The sequence below is a fragment of the Macrobrachium nipponense genome, chromosome 28 (genome assembly GCF_015104395.2).
Source record: "Macrobrachium nipponense isolate FS-2020 chromosome 28, ASM1510439v2, whole genome shotgun sequence".
Classification (NCBI taxonomy): Eukaryota; Metazoa; Arthropoda; class Malacostraca; order Decapoda; family Palaemonidae; genus Macrobrachium; species Macrobrachium nipponense.
In genome coordinates, this window is record NC_087217.1 from 70298535 (window position 1) to 70324163 (window position 25629).

Below are 25629 nucleotides of genomic sequence, written 5' to 3' on the forward strand. Positions count from 1 at the left end.
TGGAGGTTTCTCCTTTGAAGAAGGAAGTGCACTCTTCTAATAGGCCACGCAGTAGTGAAGTTGTGGTTCACCTTTGGGCCAGGAGATCAAGGTCTAGATCTCTAAAGGCCATAGTTAGCAGCTGTGGAAATGTTAACAATACACGCAACACTTTACAAGAACCATCAGCCTGGAGGGATAGGTGTCATTCTCATTCTTGCTCAAGGAGCAGTAAAAGATACCGGAAATCATGTACATCAGGCGGTTTTTCAAGAACTAACCAAGATCGGCTGTCGTATAATGTGTGCTGCAGCTGTAGGATTGAGCAGCCAGGACTTCCACAGTCGTGTGTCTGGTGATAGGGGTGATATACCTTCCTCATCGGCGGAGCAGAATGTTTTGGAAGTGGAAGAAGCAGAGAAACAGGAGATTCTTGCTCCTCATGCAGAGGTTATTGACTTGATTTGTCAATTCAGTAATCTTTCAAGGAGATCTGAAACTCCTTCCAGCTTAGCTCCGACTGGAATTGAAGCCCTTTTAGGTCCAAAGAAAGATGTGAAGGTGTCATATGAATTACTGTGTTCCAATCATGCTGAGTCTGTGGTACATCATATCAATGCAGGGATTTCAGGGAGGGATAATTTTTTAGATTGAATAGATCATTCAAGTTTCTTCCTCCCCCTCTGTTAAGACAGAAAATATATGACACCTGTTGTTCCTCTGCTGGGAAGGCATATCAATCCAGATGTTGTGCATTTAAGACTTGGTTTGACCTTACACCAGGGAAAAATGGATTGTTCTTTACATACATGTCAAGAAGCTGCTACATTGGAGTCAACAGTTTCTATTTTCCAGACAGCTTCATTGTTAGATCTTTATTCAACAGCAGTGGCTAAGATTACCTCTTCAGATTCAACTGGGAAATCAGTAGATGAAACAGCATTTGTCAGATTGCTTCAGTCTGGTTCCAAAGCTATTTTATATTTAACAAACTTAATTGCCAACGTTTGGGCTAATATCCTGTTGATGAGAAGAGTTGCAGCATTGGCAGAGTTAAGCCCTGCTGTACTGGCCTCACAACAGTCACCCAGGTTTTCACCTTAGTATTGCAACTGGTGTCAGAATGGGGCCTCAGGAAGGGTAGCAGGCTATGTAGGTACTACGTACTTGGATGACTGGATCATACTAGCACCCTTGGCATAGAAAGCCTCAAAGGCCAGTGACATGATCGTGGATCTGTGCAAGAATTTTGGGAATCCTGATCAACCCCAAAGTCAGATGTAGTACTAGAATAGAGGATTAAGTACCTAGTATGATGATTGACGTAGTGAATGCGAAGGCCCACCCATCTCAAGAGAGGTTAACCAAGCTCCTAAATGTATCCGACTCCTTCCTGTCCAACCATTGCTAGCCATTGAAGAAGTGGCAAGTCCTGGTGGGCCAGCTGATGTTCTAGGAAAATTGGTGACCGAGGGCAGGATTCTTATTCATTCTTGCAATGGAAAATGATGAAGGGGGAAAGACACTCACATGCCAGAACAAAGGATATAAGTGTGACAAGAAAGGTGCTGGAAGATCTACAGTGATGGATGGACCCAGAAAACCACTTGTGGGAGATACAGTTAAGTTGTCCATCCACTTGAACAACATGTGCATTTCATGGAAATGGGACAAGGAGCAGCATCGACAACAAATTTGTGGAGGTGGTGAGCAGTTTTGATGGCACTCCAACACTTCCAAGATCTCCTCCATGGATAGTTCACCATTGTCATTGATGGTCGCGTATGTAAACAAGCAAGGAGGCACAATTTCCCACAACCTAAATGACTTAACAGTGGAAACAGCAATTGTTCAGGGACCAGGGGACAGCTGTTGGCAGCCAGGTACTTCCCTGGGAAGAACATCATGACAGACCAAATAGTTGGGACAGAATGGCCATTGGAACAGGGCATAGTGGACATGATGCTTAAATTTTGGGAGGGTTCCCCACTGGAACCTGTTCACCACAGCGAGGAAAAAGAAGTTACTCCTGGTCCCCAACCAAAGAGCCTTCCAGCAGGACACCTTCCAACATAGCTTGGACGTGTACCTTTCGCCCAGTTCAACCAACTGAGGAAGGTCATTGAAGGTTGTTTGTATCCCAAGGTCTGAGAATGACACATAGCTCCAAAATGGCTTCAAGCAGAATGGTATGCAGACTTCCTCCGGTACACAGTATCATCAGGCAGGGGCCTCACTCCATCTTCATGGGTGGAGGCTGTAGAAGTTGCAGGACCTCATCCCTTGGTCTGTATCAGGGAAAATGAAAGTTGGTGAAGTGGGAGGGATCTCCATCCCCTCAGAATGTTTGAGGATGATGTAGAATTCGTTCTCTTCTTATGTCAAGACCCTTTCCGTGTCTGCAGCTTTCAGTGTCAGTGGAACTGCCAGACACAATCAGAAACTTAAAAAAGAAGAAAAAAAAGGAGTTGCTCCCCTTGCAAGTTAAAACCCCCCAGAGTGGAGTGTAACCAAGGTCCTGGCCTCCCTGAGACAATCATCCTATGAATCATTAGATTGGCATCAGGCCAGGACTTGACCCTTAGAGCAGTTATTCTGTTGGCATTGGTGTCAACAAAGGGTGTTAGGGAACCAGATGGCCTCTTGTACAGCATCACTCACACCAACCATAGTCTCACAGCTATGGTTGGATGCTGGTTGGTTTAACTTGCTTTCCAGAGTTCATGGCAAAGACTCAGAACCCCCAAACCCCATGATGCAATGTTCGATGGTTTTTCTGTTCCCTCATTGAAGGACTTCATAGGAGAAAAAAAAATGTTACTATGCCCCATGAGAGCCCTGACAGCCTACCGCAAACATACAGCCTGTCATTCTTGTTCTGGCAGAGAATGGTGATTGAGGCCTGGAAGTTGGACCATAGCAGAGAATCTTGTTTAACCAGGGTCAGGACTCATGACATTAGCGGGATAGGACCCTCTGTGTCTGTGGCATTGAAGAAGACCCAGTTGGTCAGTCAGGTCCTCTGGGGAGGGGTCTGGAAGAGGCAGACAACATTCACGTCTTTCTACCTCAAGGATAACACACAAGTCCTTAAATGCCTTCACCTTGGGTTCGGTAGTGGCGGCGCAGTAGGTCAAATGATGATACAGAGCCTACGGGAACTCCATCTAGAGTGGGAAGACATCATTGGGAACATCATGAGGCCTGTGGTATACATCCTTTGTATACCCTTTTACCTGGTAGGAACACTCCCACATAGTTACCTGTGAGAGATTCTCCTCCAGTCTTCAGGTGAGGTTCCACATAGACAATGACAAAGAAGAAATGCTTCTGTGTCCCGTCAGGGTACTAAGAAAGTACTTAAGAAGGACAAGGCATCTTAGGCCAGGGTGCCGGACGCTGTTCATGAGAACAGGATGGAACAAAAAGGAAGTGTCCAGGAATACAATATCGTTTTGGGTAAGAGAAACTATCAAAATGCATACATGACAGAAGACAGAGGGTCAAATAGCCAGGAGAGGGCTAGAGCTCATGACATCAGGGGCTTGAGCGCTTCTTTGGCATTCAAGAAGAATATGTCTTTGGAGAGAACTCTGAATGCTGGTATTTGGCAACGCCAAAGAACTTTCACTTCTTTTTATTTAAAAGATGTTGCCCATAGATTCTTGGACACTTTTTCCTTGGGTCCAGTGGTGGCGGCCCAGCAAGTGGTATAGCTCATCCAGTACCCCCTGGTGGGTCAGTTTGTGTCTAGTCTAAGATGAAGGTATGAAAGTAGAATGAATGAGATGACTGGTCTTTCTTCTTTATTACTTTCTTTCTACTCCTTTACCTATGGGCAGTATGAAGGAGAGTACCATCATAAGCTGGAACGGACTATAGATGCAGGTGAGGTGGTCAGCCATACTGTAAAGATAATCTAGAGTATAGTATACTTTTCAGTAGCAATACACTCCTCTCGGTGATAGGGAAAGAGAGGGGTGATAATAGATCCAGATACAAGGGACAGGAGTGGTTTAGAAGCATGGAGAGTTCTCCATCTTCTGTAATGTAATAAACCATGGCATCATACGAGCACCCAGTGAGAAAACCAATAGATTCTCATGTATCTTTGGTTCAAGGGTTAAATAGTCCATGTCTTAGAATACACCTACTTTTCGGAAATGGATAAAGGTGGCAAACTCCCAGTCAGTTATAGAGACTTACCTCCCACCAATAAGTAAGTCTATCCTAATGTCAAGACCGAAGGTTTGTTTCGTATATGAACAAATGACAAATTTTTAACCAATTTGTATTTTTCATAACTAACAAACCTGAGGTCTTAACATATAAAGGCCCACCTCTAACCACCCCTCTAGCAGTCTAAACTGGGTTGGAAGAGTAACTGGCTGGTCACGGGACGCCAAGGGCATTCTCAGTATTACATGCCCCGTGACCTGGTATAGGATGCCCATAATAGTCCTGGATCTCACAGATTATTTTAATTCTACCGGTTTCCAGCTTGGCGCCAGTATTATCCTAATGTTAAGACCTCAGGTTTGTTAGTTATGAAAATTTTAAATTGGTTAAAAATTTGTCATGTTTGTATATGTGTTGGAACAAATAACAAATTAAAAAGGAAATTTGTATTATTCTTAAAATAACGAACCTACACTTTCATATAGGTAAATTTTACCCTCCTAGGAGAATGAGCGTAGCTGCATACAGGCTGACTCACGCAATGAACGAGGCAGGTCAATCCATGTCACTTATGACCAAGGTCTAGCATTAGGAGATTTGTTTTCAGATGGTTCAGTAACAGCGGAAGTGAAGCAAGAGCAAGGTATTTCACTTGTATGAAAGTGCAGGTTCATACATTAGGGAAAATACAAATATCCTTTTAAATTTAGTTATTTTGGTGGCTGTAATGACAGATGAGGTAAATGCACAGCAGGTAGAAATTAAAAAACTGGAGAGTCACTACTAGAATCAAGAAGTTATTACCATGGCAACAGCTTGAATAGGTAGGCTTTTTGTACATAAGTATTTTAATATTGCCGATTAATTTATGACCTAACATAAGTATGTACTTAACTCTTGTGATAGGTTAAGTTAGGTTAGGTTATCTAGAGCAGATTTTCAAATATTTTGGTAATTATGAAGGGATGTTGAGAATCCAACCTTAACAGATAGTAAGGACCAAGTATGTTATAATTTGAAAGTCTTCACTTGCCATTATTATTGGAGCTCCATTGTTAATATGATAGATTGTAAGATATTTTTATTGTAACAAAGCATGAGGTCTTTAATAAATATTTTGTAGAACACTGGTTCAACCTTCTGCTTAGCAGATGCTATAATGACAAGCAGAAAGCAAGTGTCAAAGAGAGTATAACTGTAGCAACATAACACTTCAGGTTATATTTGGGACCAAGTGAGGTATGCACTTCTCCCAACCTGCAAAAGACTTCAGGATATTGCTTTGTAACTATGTAGTGTGACCTATGTGTAAAAATTGAAATTGATTGGTCAGGTACTGTATGCATTGTTATTCAGAAGATTTTTACCATATTTATATAAGTTCCAGTTCTAAGGGCTATACCCTGATAATTCCATTGTTAAAAGTACCTATAAAGTACATATATACAAAAATTTGAAAAATCTTGGTTGTGCTGTGACACTCAATTAGTTGTTGCTTTTATAAATATTTCTTCAGTAGAGAACAACTTGATATTTTTTATTACTGTACACAAGCATTTAGAATGTGTTGGGGGTGTATCTCGGAACATTGTTTTTTTGGAAGTCATAAGGTGTAGCTTTTTTTTTTAAATAAGTTTGTTTTTGAGAAAACTCACTGTATTTTAATTTTCAGAACGTGAAAAATCCAGAGAAGACATTGATCGTGAGGGCACCATCCTTGCAGAAATGTTGAATATTTTGGAGCAAAAGGATGCTCTAGTCACCATGTTAGAGGAGGACAGACAGAGGTGCGACCACAATCACCTTAGCCCAAATATCCCTTTCTTCTGTGCTAATCTGTCTGTTACTGTTGACAAGTTTCCTAAGCATATTGTTGTGTGCCCTTATAACATACCCTTTGCACAAAGTACAATGAAACAATACTCAGATGTGACTCTTAGACATCGTAAAATTTCCAATGGTTATTCCTTTTTAGCTACTGTACTTCATCAGCCTTCTTTTAAACCTAATTCAAACTTACAACAGACAACTTGTAACGCTTTCTCCATCTCTAATGATGTAAATGAACAGGAGCTCAGTGCAACTTCACCAGTGCATGATCATTCTTGTGTCCATTCCAGTTTAAATTGTGTCATGCAGTCTGGTAAGAATACATGTAGTTTTAAGAAGGCGAGTCACTGCAAAGAGGAAGGTTGCAGTGATGGTCCTTACTGCCAAACCCTACTTTGTAATCAGAGGGAAGTCGTTGGTAGTTCAGATGAATATTTAAACGTAAAGAACAGCACCATCCAAGTATTAGATTGTAGTGATAAGATGTTAGCTAAAACAAATTTAATCTCAGATTTTAAAGAATTGAGAAATTCAGTTCCTTTATTGTTACAGTCTCAAGAGTCATTTCCCAATGGTAGGAACGTTGATATTTTTCATGATCGTAATCAATCCTCTTATTCTTTCTTTAATAAAGCATGCAGTTGTGCTCTTGTAGTACTAGTTTGTGTTGGCATTTTACCTTATATTTTTGGGTTTTTACCCATAATCTTGAGTGAAGGCCAAAGAGGTCCGTCACCTTTTTGATTAGAAGACTGTTAGCATGACTGCAGGCTATTACTAATTATGTGATATGTTGTTTTCTGGTACAGGTTATGTAATTATTTGGTGTGTACCTAGGTGCATTGAGTTTTTAAGAATGATGGTGCATGCTTATTGTATTGTCCTATAACATGTGTAAAATGGAACTAGCCAGTAGTGCTATGTAAATAAACTACTTTATATGTACTTAATGTACAAAACTTTTTGAGTAGTATTGTACCAGTATCATTGCATGGTGATGTAATGTGCACTTTTACATGAAACTACCAAGACAAGTGAGACAGACCACTCCTCTTAGCTCCCCCCTCCCTCACGCTCTTCCTTCTGGATGGCTGGCTGGCAGACATGCAGTTGTCCTGGCTGGCCTCACCCACCCTGTAAGTTTTCATAGTGTTACACTGAAACAGCCATGACTAACATTGAAAATGCCATTTTCAGCTTTTTGATAGACTAACATTTAGCTCTACATCCTCAGTGCTTTTGAATTTCTTAAACTGAAGGAAATATATATTGTAGTTTCTTGGTAATATAGTTAGCCCCTAAATATGTAGCCATATTAGTGACATGAAAATGTTCTAAATCCTAGATGACAGATTTAATGGCTATCCTTGAATATGTGATGATGTGTAACAGTTTGTAACTACAAGCATTTTTTAATGTGGATTACAAAGTGGCAGTTGTCATTATTTTTGTGTGTAGCACATTTTTTCATTAGGCTTGTAGAATTTTACATCAATGGTGTTTAAATTAATTGGTATTAGGATATAAGTTGTATGTATACTAAATGCTTTATTATAATGTCCCATTTCATGTTATACAGACATTACCTTTATAACACAGGTTGAATTCTAGGATTTATTCCAAAAGGAAAGTATGTTTGTTCATACACGAAACAAACCTTCGGTCTTAACATTAGGATTTACTAGCGCCAAGCTGGAAAACCGGTAGAATTAAAATTACACTTGTGAGATCCAGGGACTAATGGCATCTATACCAGGTCACGGGGCATGTATACCCGAATGCCCACGGCTACCTGTGACCCATCAGTTATTTTCCTACCGCCTTTAAGATAAGACGTGTTTACTGTCTATCTCATTTAAAGCCGGTTTTTCAGTTTGCCCGTTCTTTATCCATTTCATTTTTTATTTTTCATTCCTTTTCTTTCTCCAAGTGTATCAGTGTGTGGTAAGAGTGTATACGTGGTATGATGGAGAATTTTGCCTCAACATCGGGATCGTCTACCGCTTCGAAGAGGAGACAAAGGAAATGCCCAGGAGTCAGTGGCTTCCCTTGTTCTAGGTTCCTAACCTCGGTGTCGACGGATCCTCATCCAAACGTGTAGTAGGTGCAGGGAAAACGTATGTACGGTTACTAATGCCGTGTTTCTGTTTGTCGCGGTTGGTCGGTGGAACAGTGGAAGAAGTTCTATGGGAAAAGCCAATACAAAGAGGGGTGGGGGTGACGCCATCTTTGGATGACCAAACCTTACCGGCTTCTTTTGTATCGGTAATAAACCAGGGCTGCTCCATATGTTTCTCCACCTTGCTTTTGAATTGTCTCATACCCCTTCGGTTTCTCCTAGCGGTTCTGTATCGAAAAGTCGGTCTTGGAGGGGCCTTGGGTAATTTTATGAATAATTTGCACTCTCCTTTGTTCCCAGCAGTAGAGGGGGAGATCCGCCATCTTTGTTCCAGGCTCCTGCTACGCAAGCGCATAGGTTAGATGGTACGGGTCAGGTCAGCGCTAGGCCTACCAGGCGTACCAACCTTGGATGGTCTGCTTGCGCATTATATGACGTCACGGTTCCAGCAGGGTCCGGCAGCGCTGAATGGTTGCCTCATCCCCCTCCCCCGGCTTGCAATTTATGGTAATTAATGCCGCTGCTTCTCCATCCCACTCAGTATTTACAGCGATGCAGAACGTGGGAGGTAATTTGGCAGCAAACGTGCGGTTACCAGCAGAAACCTCTCAGTCTCTCCCATACGAGAGCGATGACGTCACAACATAACGTCACACTCTGAGATGGCAGGCGTGATGACGTCACAGACCGATTCTCGGCCTTTTTCGCTGCACCCAGACGCTAATCGCCTTCTGATCCGTCAATGCAAACTGTAATGCAGAAAGTTTACGGATATAGAGGAGAGAATGAATAAGAGAGACAAAAAGAAAGTGTGTGATTCGCCTTCTTCGTCTTCTTCCTCTAGTTCGGCGTCATCGCTAAGTCCGATAACGTCACGGCGAGCGCCAGTCAAGCGTTGGAGGAGGATTCGGGAGTTCCTAGCGGATCCTCGGGCCAAGAGGAGAAGAATCAATTCTTCCTCTCCTTCGGACGAAGACTGTCATTTCCAAGTCCAGCAAGAATGGTCGGAAATCAGTGGCTATTAAGCACAAGGTTGCCAGACGAAGCCGTTCGCAAGAGTCCGAACAAGCGAGAGAGGTGACGGACGGCGAGCTAGCGGCCGAGGCGGAGTTGCCAGTTCGGATCGCAAAAACTGCGATACCTCTGGTAAAATCGACGTTGGCGGCGAAAGGTGAGCAGCAGAAGGATGGAATGCAGATCCCAGTTTCGCCCGTAAGGCCGTTCAAAATACGTACGAAGGACGATAAGGCTCCTATTAAAAGTACGCAAAATAGAGAGTTGGCAACCTCGGCGGATACGTTCGTGGAAGGCAGTGTCCGTCTGGATAGAAGGCGAGGCCTGGCTCGCCGACGCTCGAAAACGATGCCAATGCTAATAAAGACGAACTTACCTCTGTCTTAAGGGAGCCTTCATCTTGGAGATCTAGACGAGATTCTCGCTCTAGATCCGTGAGCAGAGAAAGAGTGAGGACGTTGTTCCGTTCCCCCTGCTGACTATCTGGGATCGAGCCAACAGCGGCCAGCAAAGATCAAAGAGGCCGCGGCCGTAGGGGCAGGCGGCCGTGGGGGCAGGCGGCCGTGGAATTCCGGGCCGTCTGTCAGAAGATAGAGGCGAGACAACATCTCTCGGTGACGGCGGAGTGGTACACTAGAGCCGGAGGAAGGAGAAAAAACCAAGAGTTTCTGGCCTCGTATGCAGAGGTTATTGATTTGATTCGTCAATTCAATAGCCTTTCGGAGAAGACAGAAACACCGGCGATATGCTTCCTCCTGGAATTGACATGGCGTTTGGACTAAAGAGGGATACCAAGGTGTCGTATGAATTGCCTTGCTCGAGTCATGCGGAATCGTCTTGCAACACGTAAACGCAAAGATTGCAGGGAGGGATAATTCCTTAAGATCTAATAGATCATTTAAATTTATTCCCCCTCCAATGATAAAGCAAAGGAAATATTACGACACCGAAGGTCCCTTTGCTGTCAGACAAAGGAACCCTAATGTTGTAAGGTTAAGGCCTGGATTAAACCTTGGATCAGGTTAAAATGGAGTGCCCTTCGATGACGTACCAAGAGGCTGCCACGTTAGAAGCAACAGCTTCTTCTGTCTTTCAGGCTGCGTCCTGGTTAGACCTTTGGTCAACAGCAGTGGCGAAAATAAAATTGGCATCCTCGGAAGACAACAAGGAAAGTAGTAGATGAACCATTGTTCATTAGATTACTACAGTCAGGGTCCAAGGCGATTGCGTACCTGACAAACGTAAGTGCAATGTTTGGGCAAATATCTGCTAATGAGGAGAGATGCAGCATTGGCTAGACTAAGCCGCAATGTGGATTTGGATTCCCTGTTTAGCAATGAGGAATGGGGATATCTTGGAATCGCAACTACTGTTGCCAGAGGTCATACTGGAAGAAGCGATAGATAGAAGAAGGATGGACACTAACGATAGGTTGGTGCAACAGGCAGTTAGGAAAAACCTCTAACAGTCAAACTATTCCTTTGGAGGGAAGACAACAGCAGATGTCCCTCGAAGAAAACCAGTGAGACATAGCATCCCTAATAGAGTCACAAGACCCTCTTCCCAAAGAGGATAACTCATCGGCCCTTTTCACAATAGAAACAACAGAGGAATTGGGGCAATAGGGGAAGGGGGGAGAGAGGCTCAAGAAGATAGGATGGGCGCCTCCCATCACTCGGCCACACCAGTGGGGGGTTGCCTGGCAAATCACTGGAAGGTGTGGCAGGAACTAGGGGCAGAGCAGTGGGTGGTGGATGTTCTCAGGATCGGTATTTGATTCCGTTCGAGGTAACCCCGCCCCTGACAGATCAACCATTACCCCACGTCACTTATGCCCACAGATCTCAGAAGGCCACTATTCTGCAGGACGAAGTGAAGAAGATGATGGAAAAAGGAGCTGTGCAACAAGTATGCAGTCCGACAAAAGGCTTCTACAGCAGGATTTTCCTGGTACCCAAATCCAACGGGGAGTGGAGGACAGTAATAGACCTGTCAACGCTGAATCTGTTTATAAGGAAAACCAGTTTTCAAGATGGAAACTCCGAAAACGGTTCTACAAGCAGTCAGAATCGGAGACTTTATGCTGACAGTCGATCTAAGGACGCATACTTTCAGATACCAGTCCATCAGTCTTCAAGGAAATTTCTCCGCTTCAGTCTTGCAAGGGAAAGCTTTCGAGTTCAAGGTCCTGTGCTTCGGATTGACAACGTCTCCTCAAGTTTTTACAAGAGTGTTCACCCTCGTGTCGGCATGGGCGCCACGCTCAGGGGATCAGGCTGATAAGATATCTGGACGATTGGCTGGTGATAGCAAAGTCCAGGGAGAAATTACTCAGGGACAGGGCGACCCTCCTGCAGCGTTTGTCACAGCCTAGGTATTGTGGTGAATCAGCAGAAGTCGCAGCTGGATCCAAGTCAACGTTTGGAATATCTGGGAATGGTGATAGACACAACAGCAGCAAAGTATTCCCGACAGACCAAAAGAGTACAGAAATGCAAACAAGTGTGAATGCCTTTCTGGAAAGCAGACACAGCCAGCAAGACAGTGGCAGGTGGTGCTGGGAATCCTAACCTCCCTGGAGAAGCTAGTACCACAAGGAAGGCTACACCTTCGTCCCTACAATGGAGGATGAAGGAGTTTGGTCACCAACAGTAGATCACCCGTACGAGCAAATCCCTTGTTGTCGGCAGAATGAGGATAGACTTGCTGTTGGTGGGTGGACGACGACAATCTGACAGTGGGTGTCCCCCTTCAACAATCCTCCCAGACCTCTTGCTGTTCTCGGATGCATCACTAGAAGGGGGGATGGGGGCCATATGGAGGAGTTGATGGTGTCAGCAAAATGGAGTTGCAAGGACAGAGAACTCCATATAAAGTGCTGGAGTTGAAAGCAGCTTTCCTGGCTCTACAAGAATTCAGGGAGAGAGTAAAGGGACACTCGGTGGTATTGATGTCAGACAACACCACAGTAGTAGCTTATATAAACAAGCAAGGAGGCCTAGTTTCTCGGCAGTTACATGTGATGACAGTTCAACTTCACCAGTGGGCTATAGAGAACCTGGTAGACATCAAGGCCAGGTATATTCCGGGAAAAAGAAACATAGTGGCCGACAAGTTGAGCCGCAGGATCAGATTCTGGGAACGGAGTGGTCCCTACACACAGGTAGTGGACAGGATGCTCATGTTGTGGGAAGGACCGATCATAGACCTATTCGCAACCAGGTACAACAAAAAGTTGGAAGTGTATTGTTCAGTAGTCCCGGACGCAGAGGCAGCAGCAGAAGATGCGCTACAACACCCCTGGGACAATCTGGACGTGTACGCATTTCCTCCATTTTGTCTAATCCGTCAGGTTCTGAACAGGGTAATGCGGTCTCAGAACCTCAAGATGACCCTGGTAGCCCCGTTATGGCCGAAAGCAGAGTGGTTTCCAGACCTACTGGAACTCCTAGTAGATGTGCCAAGAGAGTTACCTCCATGGAGCAACCTTCTGTGTCAGCCTCACGTGGAGAGGTACCACCAGTCGGTGAAGTCCCTATCGCTTCACGGGTGGAGACTGTCAAGTATCTCCTCCGAGAGCGAGGGTTTTCGCAGAAAGCAGCAACTCAGATGGCAGGTAATATCAGAAAATCATCTGCGACAGTTATACCAAGGGAAGTGGTCAGCATACTGTGATTGGTTGTCGTAGGGGGAACGTGTCTCCACTCGGTACCACTATTCAGCAGTTAGCGGACTTTCTGATATCTCAGAACAGAAAAACATATGTCTGTATCTGCAGAGTGAAGGGGTACAGGGCTGCTCTAGCCTCAGTCTTACGAATGAAAGGAGTGGACATACGTCTTCATGGGAGTTGGCCATGCTGATGAGGAGCTTTGAACAGTCATGCCCACCAAAGGAGCTAAAAAACCCAGATTGGGATCTGACCAAGGTACTGAGTAGTCTGACAAAACCCCCTTACGAACCACTAAGGCAGTCCACGGATAGGAGCCTGACCCTGAAGACAGTCTTCTTATTGGCCCTGGCTTCAACCAAAAGGGTGGGGGAGCTACATGGCCTCTCATATCTCATAAAGCACGAGAGGTTGGAGATCAATGGTGTGTGAGTTTTGTCCCAGAATTCGTGGCAAAGACCCAAAATCCAACATGTAGACGGCAGATTCGACTCCTTTACCATACCTTCCTGGCAGACTTTGTAGACAACGACAAAGCTGAAATGCTCCTGTGCCCCGTCAGGCACTAAGGGAGTACTTAAAGAGAACAAGGCACCTCAGGCCGGGGTGCCAGAGGTTGTTCGTAAGTACAGGACGGAACAAGAAGAAGTGTCCAAGAATACAATATCATTTTGGCTAAGGGAGACAATCAGAAATGCTTATACTGCAGAAGACAGAGGGTCAGATAGCCAGGTGGGAGCTAGAGCTCATGACATCAGGGGTGTGAGTGCTTCCCTAGCATTTAAGAAGAACATGTCTGTGGATAAAATTCTGAAAGCTGGCGTGTGGAAGCGCCAAACAACTTTCACCTCATTTTATTTGAAAGATGTTGCCCATAGATCCTTGGACACCTTTTCCTTGGGTCCAGTGGTGGCGGCCCAACAAGTGATATAGTTCATCCAGTGCCCCTGGCGGGTCAGTTTGCGTCTAGTCTAAGATGAAGGTATGAAAGTAGAATGAATGGGATGACTGGTCTTTTTTTTTCTTTACTACTTTCTTCCTACTCCTTTGTAACTACTGGGCAATATGAAGGAGCGTACCGTCATGTGCTGGAACGGACTATGATGCAGGTGAGATGGTCAGCCATACTGTGAAGCTATCTTAGCTGATGATATATTTTTCTTTTCAGTAGCAACACACCCCTCTGGATAATAAGGAAAGAGAGGGTGAAGTGGATCCAGTCGCAAGGGACAAGAGTAAACAGTAGAATGGTATCTACACCAGTGGAGGAGGAAACCAATAGATCCGCTTATATCTTTGGTCCTAGGTTCATTGTCCATTTCTCTAGAATTTCCCTATATATTTCGGAAATGGATAAGGTGGCAAACTTCCAGTCAGTTGTAGAGACTTACCTCCCTCCAATAGTAAGTCTATCCTAATGTTAAGACCGAAGGTTTGTTTCGTGTATGAACAAATACCAAATTTGTAACTAATTTGTATTTTTCATAACTAACAAACCTGAGGTCTTAACAGTTTAAAGGCCCACCTCGAACCACCCCTCTAGCAGTCTAAACTGGGTTAGAAATATAACTGATGGGTCACAGGTAGCCGTGGGCATTCTGGGTATACATGCCCCGTGACCTGGTATAGATGCCCATTAGTCCCTGGATCTCACAAGTGTAATTTTAATTCTACCGGTTTTCCAGCCTTGGCGCTAGTAAATCCTAATGTTAAGACCTCAGGTTTGTTAGTTATGAAAAATACAAATTAGTTACAAATTTGGTATATTTGTACCATACAAACAATACAGTATGACAAATACCTGCACCACTGACCTTAAATTTACCCAGTACTGGAGTGAGAAATGTGATTAATTTCAGAAATTTCTAAATCCATACTTAAACACTTTTAAGGATAGTTTAGTTCATTGTAGCAGTTTTGTAACTTGAAAACTGCTTGCTCCATCACCATTGAAGTAATGTTGTTTGTTTCTTCTAGAATAAGTAAAATTTTCTGTGAACATCTTTGGATATGTGCTTTTTCTTGTTATATAAAACTAGCTAATTTCTAGAATTATAGTACAATATAGGTTACATTTTGCTCCACTCTTACAACTGTACTATAATACTCATGGTAATTTACACTTATTAATATACTTACTTGATAGTCAGATACATTTATAAACCATTAGTACTTCCATATTTTTGTAAGAAAGATCCCTCACACATAAGGATTAAAGTATTTAGTAGTTACAAAGATAACAGAATATAGTAGCATAGTGTTGCATGCTTTGGATATACGTAGTAATATGTATAATTTTTAATGGTAAAGTATTGATAGTAAGTAGGCATTTGTTAAAAAAACCCAGCGACCATAATTAGCCTTATTTCATGTAAAACTCCCCAGCTACACATACTTAAAAACTTGAAATAAGAAGATTCTCCTGCAGATATCAAGCCACCACCTTTTTGCTTCAGCCAGCATTGTCACATTGCCAAAGAATCTCAAAGAATACACAGTTTTTCTCTTGGTATTGTGAAGCTACTTTTTAAGTAATTTTTATCAGGCTTTGTTCATTTAGGTAAAAACTGTCCTTAGTCAGTTTTGAAGACTTTCATTACCTCTTGATTATTCAGTGATGCATCTTTATACTTGTAATTTTTTTGTATTTTTAGCTTGGCATCATCTGCATGTTTATTTATGATACCAAAATATAAGCACCACCGGTGTTGGTGAGTGTGGGGAGCAGTGTCCCTCAGAGGACTCAGGATCCAACATGTAGGTGGAAATGGCAGGTACTTAGGCTACTTACATAATCATCACAGCAATGCTAGCTAATCATTAGCCAACAGTAACAAAAAGCAAAAACTATCAAAATACCAGGGATTATGCATTACAGAAATGAGGCAGCCATATAAAAATGCAGTAATAACTGTAAGTCATGAATAACTGGAACACTTCTAGACAAAAGCAGGGTACACTATTTTTTAAGCAAAAGGAAATATGCTAGTAATTTTTTTTCTTCACAGCAACTGTTAACTTAAACTTGTTTCTATTTTCACATTTAGTATTGATATTTTAGTATTCTCATCTCAAGCCATTGAGATTATACTTAAATGAATGTTTATTTGTTAAGCTGACCTTTCCCTACTTGTGCCAGTCTTTAGAAGAATTTTGTTTTATTTGTGGTAATGGTTACCTTGGAGTATTCCATTTCTACTTGTATTTCTTTTTAAATTTTGTTTTTTTTGTGGATTTTGTTTTAATATGGTTTCTTATTTTTTATCTTGCACATGACCCCTCATGTGCTGGCCTTTGGGGAAGAAATTCATCATACTCATATTGGAATATAAGCTTTGGATTTCCAAAGAATATTCTTTTTACAATATATTCAGAGTGAATATTCTTTTTACTTAATGGAAGTGGTATTCATTCTATGGGTAATCATTGGATCCTTTGTCTTGCCATGTAGGGAATTTTGGACTCTTGTGTCTGGTCTCATTCCTTTCATAGGATTTCGTCCTCCCTCCCAAATTTCAATTCAGCCTATTGTGTTATGCATTTGGCTTTTGTATTACAAATACAGTACATCTTTAAAACAAGTCTTACACAACCCCTTCATCCCTTCCTCTTTCACTTCAAGGTGTGGGTTGGTGTAGAAATATATGATGAATGTTGCAGGCAGACAGTGGATTAGGCAAATGCAGCAGAACATTTTGCTTAAACCCTTGAGGTCAATGTAATGGGTATGTTTTTCACAGAATAGGCAATATATTAAATGGGTTGCATAACAACTCAAGTTTTTAAAAGCAGAGTATGTATGCAGACAACCTATATCTAGGGTCACTTTTTATCTGAAAATGAAGTTGTTCATACACGAAACAAACCTTCGGTCTTAACATTAGGATTTACTAGCGCCAAGCTGGAAAAACCGGTAGAATTAAAATTACACTTGTGAAGAATCCAGGACTAATGGCATCTATAAACCAGGTCACGGGGCATGTATACCAGAATGCCCACGGCTACCTGTGGACCCATCAGTTATTTTCCTACCGCCTTTAAGATAAGACGTGTTACTGTCTATCTCATTTAAAGCCGGTTTTCAGTTTGCCCGTTCTTTATCCATTTCATTTTTTATTTTTTTTTTCATTCCTTTTCTTTCTCCAAGTGTGATCATGTGTGGTAAGAGTGTATACGTGGTATGTTGGAGAATTTTGCCTCAACATCGGGGATCGTCTACCGCTTCGAAGAGGAGACAAAGGAAATGCCCAGGAATCAGTGGCTTCCCTTGTTCTAGGTTTCCTAACCTCGGTGTCGACGGATCCTCATCCAACGTGTAGTAGGTGCAGGGAAAACGTATGTACGGTTACTAATCCGTGTTCTGTTTGTCGCGGTTGGTCGGTGGAACAGTGGAAGAAGTTCTATGGGAAAAGCCAATACAAAGAAGGGGGTGACGCCATCTTTGGATGACCAACCTTACCAAGGCTTCTTTGTATCGGTAATAAACCAGGCTGCTCCATTATGTTTCTCCACCTGCTTTTGAATTGTCTCATACCCCTTCGGTTTCTCCTAGCGGTTCTGTATCGAAACGTCGGGAGGGGCCTTGGGGGGGGGGTAATTTTTATGAATAATTTGCACTCTCCTTTGTTCCCAGCAAGTAGAGGGGGAGATCCGCCATCTTTGTTCCAGGCTCCTGCTACGCAAGCGCATAGGTTAGATGGTACGTGGTCAGCGCTAGGCCTACCAGGCGTACCAAACCTTGGATGGTCTGCTTGCGCATTATATGACGTCACGGTTCCAGCAGGGTCCGGCAGCGCTGAATGTTCCTCATCCCCCGGGCTTGCAATTATGGGAATTAATGCCGCTGCTTCACCATCCCACTCAGTATTTACAGCGATGCAGAACGTGGGAGGTAATTTGGCAGCAAACGTGCGGTTACCAGCAGAAACCTCTCAGTCTCTCCTACGAGAGGGATGACGTCACAACATACGTCACACTCTGAGATGGCAGGCGTGATGACGTCACAGACCGATTCTCGGCCTTTTTTCGCGGCTCCCAGACGCTAATACGCCTTCTGATCCGTCAATGCAAACTGTAATGCAGAAAGTTACAGGATATAGAGGAGAGAATGAATAAGATAGACAAAAAGAAAGTGTGATTCGCCTTCTTCGTCTTCTTCCTCTAGTTCGGCGTCATCGCTAAGTCCGATAACGTCACGGCGAGCGCCAGTCAAGCGTTGGAGGAGGATTCGGGAGTTCCTAGCGGATCCTCGGGCCAAGAGGAGAAGAATCAATTCTTCCTCTTCTTCGGACGAAGACTGTCTTTTTCCAAGTCAGCAAGAAGGTCGGAAAATCAGTGGCTATTAAGCAACAAGGTTGCCAGACGAAGCCGTTCGCAAGAGTCCGAACAAGCGAGAGAGGTGACGGCCGGCGAGCTAGCGGCCGGAGGCGGAGTTGCCAGTTCGGATCGCAAAACTGCGATACCTCTGGTAAAATCGACGTTGGCGGCGAAAGGTGCAGCAGAGGATGGAATGCAGGTACCAAGTTATTCGCCCGTAAGGCCGTTCAAAATACGTACGAAGGAGGGACGATAAGGCTCCTATTAAAAGTACGCAAAATAGAGAGTTGGCAACAATCGGCGGATACGTTCGTGGAAGGCAGTGTCCGTCTGGATAGAAGGCCGAGGACTGGGCTCGCCGACGCTCGAAAACGATGCCAATGCTAATAAGACGAACTTACCTCTGTCTTAAGGGAGCCTTCATCTTGGAGATCTAGACGAGATTCTCGCTCTAGATCCGTGAGCAGAGAAAGAGTGACGTTTTCGTTCCTGTTCCCCTGCTGACTATCTGGGATCGAGCCAACAGCGGCCAGCAAAGATCAAAGGGGCCGCGGCCGTAGGGGCAGGTGGCCGTGGAATTCCGGGCCGTCTGTCAGAAGATAGGGGCGAGACAACATCTCTCGTGGCGGAGAGTGGTACACTAGAGCCGGAGGAAGGAGAAAACCAAGAGTTTCTGGCCTCGTATGCAGAGGTTATTGATTTGATTCGTCATTCAATAGCCTTTCGGAGAAGACAGAAACACCGGCCAGTATGCTTCCTCCTGGAATTGACATGGCGTTTGGACTAAAGAGGGATACCAAGGTGTCGTAATGAATTGCCTTGTTCGAGTCATGCGGAATCGGTCTTGCAACACGTAAACGCAAAGATTGCAGGGAGGATAATTCCTTAAGATCTAATAGATCATTTAAATTTATTCCCCCTCCAATGATAAAGCAAAGGAAATATTATACGACACCGAAGGTCCCTTTGCTGTCTAGACAAATGAACCCTAATGTTGTAAGGTTAAGGCCTGGATTAACCTTGGATCAGGTTAAAATGGAGTGCCCTTCGATGACGTACCAAGAGGCTGCCACGTTAGAAGCAACAGCTTCTTCTGTCTTTCAGGCTGCGTCCTGGTTAGACCTTTGGTCAACAGCAGGGGGTGGCGAAAATTGCATCCTCGGAAGCAACAAGGAAAGTAGTGGATGAACCATTGTTCATTAGATTACTACAGTCAGGGTCCAAGGCGATTGCGTACCTGACAAACGTAAGTGCCAATGTTTGGGCAAATATCCTGCTAATGAGAGAGATGCAGCATTGGCTAGACTAAGCCGCAATGTGGATTTGGATTCCCTGTTAGCAATGAGGAATGGGGATATCTTGGAATCGCAACTACTGTTGCCAGAGGTCATACTGGAAGAAGCGATAGATAGAAGAAGGATGGACACTAACGATAGGTTGGTGCAACAGGCAGTTAGGAAAACCTCTAACAGTCAAACTATTCCTTTGGAGGGAAGACAACAGCAAGTGTCCGAAAGAAACCAGTGAGACATAGCATCCCTAGAGTCACAAGACCCTCTTCCCCAAAGAGGAGAACGCATCGGCCCTTTCACAATAGAAACAACAGAGGAAGGGGCAATAGGGGAAGGGGGAGAGGCTCAAGAAGATAGGATGGGCGCCTCCATCACTCGGCCACACCAGTGGGGGGTTTGCCTGGCAAATCACTGGGAGGTGTGGCAGGAACTAGGGGCAGAGCAGTGGGTTGGTGGATGTCTCAGGATCGGGTATTTTGATTCCGTTCGAGGTAACCCCGCCCCTGACAGATCAAACCATTACCCCACGTCACTTATGCCCACAAATCTCAGAAGGCCACTATTCTGCAGGACAAGTGAAGAAGATGATGGAAAAAGGAGCTGTGCAACAAGTATGCAGTCCGGCAAAAGGCTTTTACAGCAGGATTTTCCTGGTACCAAAGCCAACGGGGAGTGGAGGACAGTAATAGACCTGTCAACGCTGAATCTGTTTATAAGAAAAACCAACCCGTTTCAAGATGGAAACTCCGAAAACGGATTTCTACAAGCAGTCAGAATCGGAGACTTTATGCTGACAGTCGATCTAAAAAGGACGCATACTTTCAGATACCAGTCCATCAGTCTTCAAGGAAATTTCTCCGCTTCAGTCTTGCAGGGTTAAAGCTTTCGAGTTCAAGGTCCTGTGCTTCGGATTGACAACGTCTCCTCAAGTTTTTACAAGAGTGTTCACCCTCGTGTCGGCGTGGGCGCACGCTCAGGGATCAGGCTGATAAGTATATCTGGACGATGGCTGGTGATAGCAAAGTCCAGGGAGAAATTACTCAGGGACAGGGCGGCCCTCCTGCAGCTTTGTCACAGCCTAGGTATTGTGGTGAATCAGCAGAAGTCGCAGCTGGATCCAAGTCAACATTTGGAATATCTGGGAATGGTGATAGACACAAACAAGCCAAAGTATTCCCGACAGACCAAAGAGTACAGAAATGCAAACAAGTGGTGAATGCCTTTCTGGGAAAGCAGACACAGCCAGCAAGACAGTGGCAGGTGGTGCTGGGAATCCTAACCTCCCTGGAGAAGCTAGTACCACAAGGAAGGCTACACCTTCGGTCCCTACAATGGAGGATGAAGGAGTTTTGGTCACCAACAGTAGATCACCCGTACGAGCAAATTCCCTTGTCGGCAGAAGTGAGGAAAGACTTGCTGTGGTGGGTGGACGACGACAATCTGACAGTGGGGTGCCCCCTTCAACAATCCTCCCCAGACCTCTTGCTGTTCTCGGATGCGTCACTAGAAGGCTGGGAGCCCATATGGAGGAGTTGATGGGTGTCAGCAAAATGGAGTTGCAAGGACAGAGAACTCCATATAAACGTGCTGGAGTTGAAAGCAGCTTTCCTGGCTCTACAAGAATTCAGGGAGAGAGTAAAGGGACACTCGGTGGTATTGATGTCAGACAACACACATAGTAGCTTATATAAAAACAAGCAAGGAGGCCTAGTTTCTCGGCAGTTACATGTGATGACAGTTCAACTTCACCAGTGGGCCTATAGAGAACCTGGTAGACATCAAGGCAGGTATATTCCGGGAAAAAGAAACATAGTGGCCGACAAGTTGAGCCGCAGGGATCAGATCTGGGAACGGAGTGGTCCCCTACACCAACAGGTAGTGGACAGGATGCTCATGTTGTGGGAAGGACCGATCATAGACCTATCGCAACCAGGTACACAAAAAGTTGGAAGTGTATTGTTTCAGTAGCCGACGCAGAGGCAGCAGCAGAAGATGCGCTACAACACCCTGGGACAATCGGACGTGTACGCATTTCCTCCATTTTGTCTAATCCGTCAGGTTCTGAAGCAGGGTAATGCGGTCTCAGAACCTCAAGATGACCTGGTAGCCCCGTTATGGCCGAAAAGCAGAGTGGTTTTCCAGACCTACTGGAACTCCTAGTAGATGTGCCAAGAGAGTTACCTCCATGGAGCAACCTTCTGTGTCAGCCGTCACGTGGAGAGGTACCACCAGTCGGTGGTGAAGTCCCTATCGCTTCACGGGTGGAGACTGTCAAGTATCTCCTCCGAGAGCGAGGGTTTTCGCAGAAAGCAGCAACTCAGATGGCAGGTAATATCAGAAAATCATCTGCGACAGTATACCAAGGGAAGTGGTCAGCATACTGTGATTGGTTTACAGACTTTCTGATATATCTCAGAACAGAAAAACTATGTCTGTATCTGCAGTGAAGGGGTACAGGGCTGCTCTAGCCTCAGTCTTACGAATGAAAGGAGTGGACATATCGTCTTCATGGGAGTTGGCCATGCTGATGAGAGCTTTGAACAGTCATGCCCACCAAAGGAGCTAAAAGCCCCAGATTGGGATCTGACCAAGGTACTGAGTAGTCTGACAAAACCCCATTACGAACGCTAAGGCAGTCCACGGATAGGAGCCTGACCCTGAAGAACAGTCTTCTTATTGGCCCTGGCTTCAACCAAAAGGGTGGGGGTAGCTACATGGCCTCTCATATCTCATAAAGACACTCGAGAGGTTGGAGATCAATGGTGTGTGAGTTTGTCCCAGAATTCGTGGCAAAGACCCAAAATCCAACAATAGAGACGGCAGATTCGACTCCTTTCCACCATACCTTCCTTGGCAGACTTTGTAGACACGACAAAGCTGAAATGCTCCTGTGCCCCGTCAGGCACTAAGGGAGTACTTAAAGAGACAAGGCACCTCAGGCCGGGGTGCCAGAGGTTGTTCGTAAGAACAGGACGGAACAAGAAGGAAGTGTCCAAGAGAATACATTATCATTTTGGCTAAGGGAGACAATCAGAAAGGCTTATACTGCAGAAGACAGAGGGTCAGATAGCCAGGTGGGAGCTAGAGCTCATGACATCAGGGGTGTGAGTGCTTCCCTGGCAGTTTAAGAAGAACATGTCTGTGGATAAAATTCTGAAAGCTGGCGTGTGGAAGCGCCAAACAACTTTCACCTCATTTTATTTGAAAGATGTTTGCCCATAGATCCTTGGACACCTTTTCCTTGGTCCAGTGGTGGCGGCCCAACAAGTGATATAGTTCATCCAGTGCCCCTGGCGGGTCAGTTTGCGTCTAGTCTAAGATGAAGGTATGAAAGTAGAATGAATGGGATGGCTGGTCTTTTTTCTTTACTACTTTCTTCCTACTCCTTTAACTACGGGCAATATGAAGGAGAGTACCGTCATGTGCTGGAACGGACTAGATGCAGGTGAGATGGTCAGCCATACTGTGAAGCTATCTTAGCTGATGATATACTTTTTCAGTAGCAACACACCCCTCTGGATAATAAGGAAGAGGGTGAAGGTGGATCCAGTCGCAAGGGACAAGAGTAAACAGTAGAATGGTATCTACACCCAGTGGGAGGTAACCAATAGATCCGCTTATATCTTTGGTCCTAGGTTCATTTGTCCATTCTCTGAAGAAATTTCCCTATATATTCGGAAATGGATAAGGTGGCAAACTTCCAGTCAGTTGTAGAGACTTACCTCCCTCCTAATAGTCTAGTCTATCCTAATGTTAAGACGAAGGTTTGTTTCGTGTATGAACAAATACCAAACTTTGTAACTAATTTGTATTTTTCATAACTAACAAACCTGAGGTCTTAACAGTTAAATAGGCCCACCTCGAACCACCCCCTCTAGCAGTCTAAACTGGGTTAGAAATATAACTGATGGGTCACAGGTAGCCGTGGGCATTCTGGGTATACATGCCCCGTGACCTGGTATAGATGCCATTAGTCCCTGGATCTCACAAGTGTAATTTTAATTCTACCGGTTTCCAGCTTGGCGCTAGTAAATCCTAATGTTAAGACCTCAGGTTTGTTAGTTATGAAAAATACAAATTAGTTACAATTTGGTATTTATGTACAGTGAAGTAGTACATTGCATTTGAACTGAATTTGTTGTGCTGAAAATTTCACAGAAAATTGGAAAAAAGTTGTAGGCTTTTCCTTTAAATTGTGTTCTGAATTGTTTAACCAAGTGAGAAAATTATGATATTAAGGTTGTCAAGTTAGCAATTGTAAATAGAATAGCTGTAGCAAATTTTGCCAGTTAGTGTAAATGATGTTGCCTTTGATTGATTTGGAGTTAGGAAAAAAGCAGTTATAAAATTAAATTGAATGTATGCAGTTAGTTCTCTTTAGTACTCAGCGCATCGATTAATACCATTAGTTATTGAGATTGAGTTGATGTAGTATTTTTGATAAAGGGAACTGATAAAGATGTACAGCTTTAGATATTTATATATAAAAAATTATACAGATATTTTTTCTTTGGATAAAAGCATGAAGAAAAGTCTATTATTACCATAATTCACCTTTTCATGCAATCTTACCTGATTCCTGTTATTATAATGAGAAGAAATGAGTCAGAACTTTGATTTAATGTTGCTTAAGTGTGTCTTTCCTCTTTCTGTGGGTCTGAATTCCATAGTGTGTTTTTTTCCCCCATAGGGGGTTAGTTCCGTCAGTGCACCTCATTCAGTGCATTGTAGGCATTACTTAAGGTTCTTTGCAGTCTCCCTCCAGCCCCTAGCTGCAGCTACTTTCATTCCTTTTACTGTACCTCCGTTCATATTCTCTTTCTTCCATCTTACTGTCCACCATCTCATGATAATTGTTTCATAGTGCAGCTGCGAGGTTTTTCCTCCTTTAACACTTTTCAAACCTTTCTCTTGTTAATTTCCGTTTCAGCGCTGAATGACCTTAGTTCCCCCAGTACGTGGTATAATGCCAAAAATCTATATAAATCAAATCATAGTTTTTCCAGTTCTGTGCTTTTTATCTAAGAAGGCAGTATTTGATAGACACAAGGCACAGAGATGTATATTATTTGTGTGTGTTGAGTTAAGGCTCAAGAGGTTTACATAGACTTTCTTGTAAGTATAAAGGCAGGCCATAGTTATTACTTTTTTCTGGTATGGATATGTTTATTGTGAGCTCAAGTATGAATTGAAAGCTATTCATTGCCAAGAATGATAATTACCATTCCTATAGAGAAATTGTTTAATTGTTAAATTGAATGTAAGGTTTTAAGTGGATTGTTAGTGTTAACATGAACTATATTCCAAAGCTGTTGCAGACTTGAAGATAACAACAATGCCATTTAGTGTTTCCACCAGTACGTGTTATTAGAAAGCACCTTGCAAGTATTATTAGGGGAGTACTCATGCATATGATTCAGTTTTCTTGAGTTAAATTGGGAAGTAATAACAACAATGCCATTTAGTGTTTCCACCAGTACGTGTTATTAGAAGGCACCTTGCAAGTATTATTAGGGGAGTACTCATGCATATGATTCAGTTTTCTTGAGTTAAATTGGAAGTAAACAAAAGTGTCCTAACGATGGTTATGTTCTGCTGGACATGTATTGAGAAGGAAGGTACGGAACAGTTTGTCATTAAAAGTAGATTTTTTTTATTAGTAGACTCTTGTAAGACAAGAGAAGAGTAGAGATGACTTAGTCCAACTCCTTTTAAGTAAAAAGAAAAAGCCTATTTCAATTACTGCTAGGTTTCAGATGGATAATGCAATGTGTGTGATTATATTTTCTTGTCTAGTTAAAATTTTGTTTTTACCGCATAGATTAGTCAGACCACTGACTCTAATAATGTAGTGTTGGATAATTTCTTGTTCTAGAGAAGTAAAATGGGTAGTGTAGACCAGCAGTCATGTCAAAGCAGGTTTAAGAAATTTCTAATGAGTGGTTATTGATAAATGTACATGGTTGCAGTAGTTTATAGTATAAAATTATTAAAGATTTAATTTACGTGCTTAATTTTTTTATAATTAGAACTAAGCATGCTTTTAGTATTTTAGTATAGTAATCACTAAGGTGAATTTTGACATTTTTTATTATTTTTATTTCTTTGTATTTGGTGTGTTGTAGAACTTATCACTTAACAAAATATTTTGTTGAAGTGATCCTTTATATCCCTTTTTAAAAATTTTAAGAGCATGTTGAACACAACTTCATTTGGAATCACACGGATAA

General features: G+C 43.3%; 2 protein-coding genes across 2 annotated transcripts in view; one reads left to right on the plus strand and one right to left on the minus strand.

Moving 5' to 3' along the window:
* LOC135201228 (F-actin-monooxygenase Mical-like) overlaps positions 1–25629 on the minus strand; it is a 323794-nt gene that overhangs the window by 49828 nt on the left and 248337 nt on the right.
* Positions 1–25629, plus strand: part of LOC135201867 (protein-methionine sulfoxide oxidase mical3b-like) — a 40637-nt gene that overhangs the window by 10721 nt on the left and 4287 nt on the right. The window contains exon 4 of the mRNA XM_064231169.1: positions 5831–5945. Within this exon, the coding sequence (XP_064087239.1) occupies positions 5831–5945 (115 nt within the window). The remainder of the gene's footprint in view (positions 1–5830; positions 5946–25629) is intronic.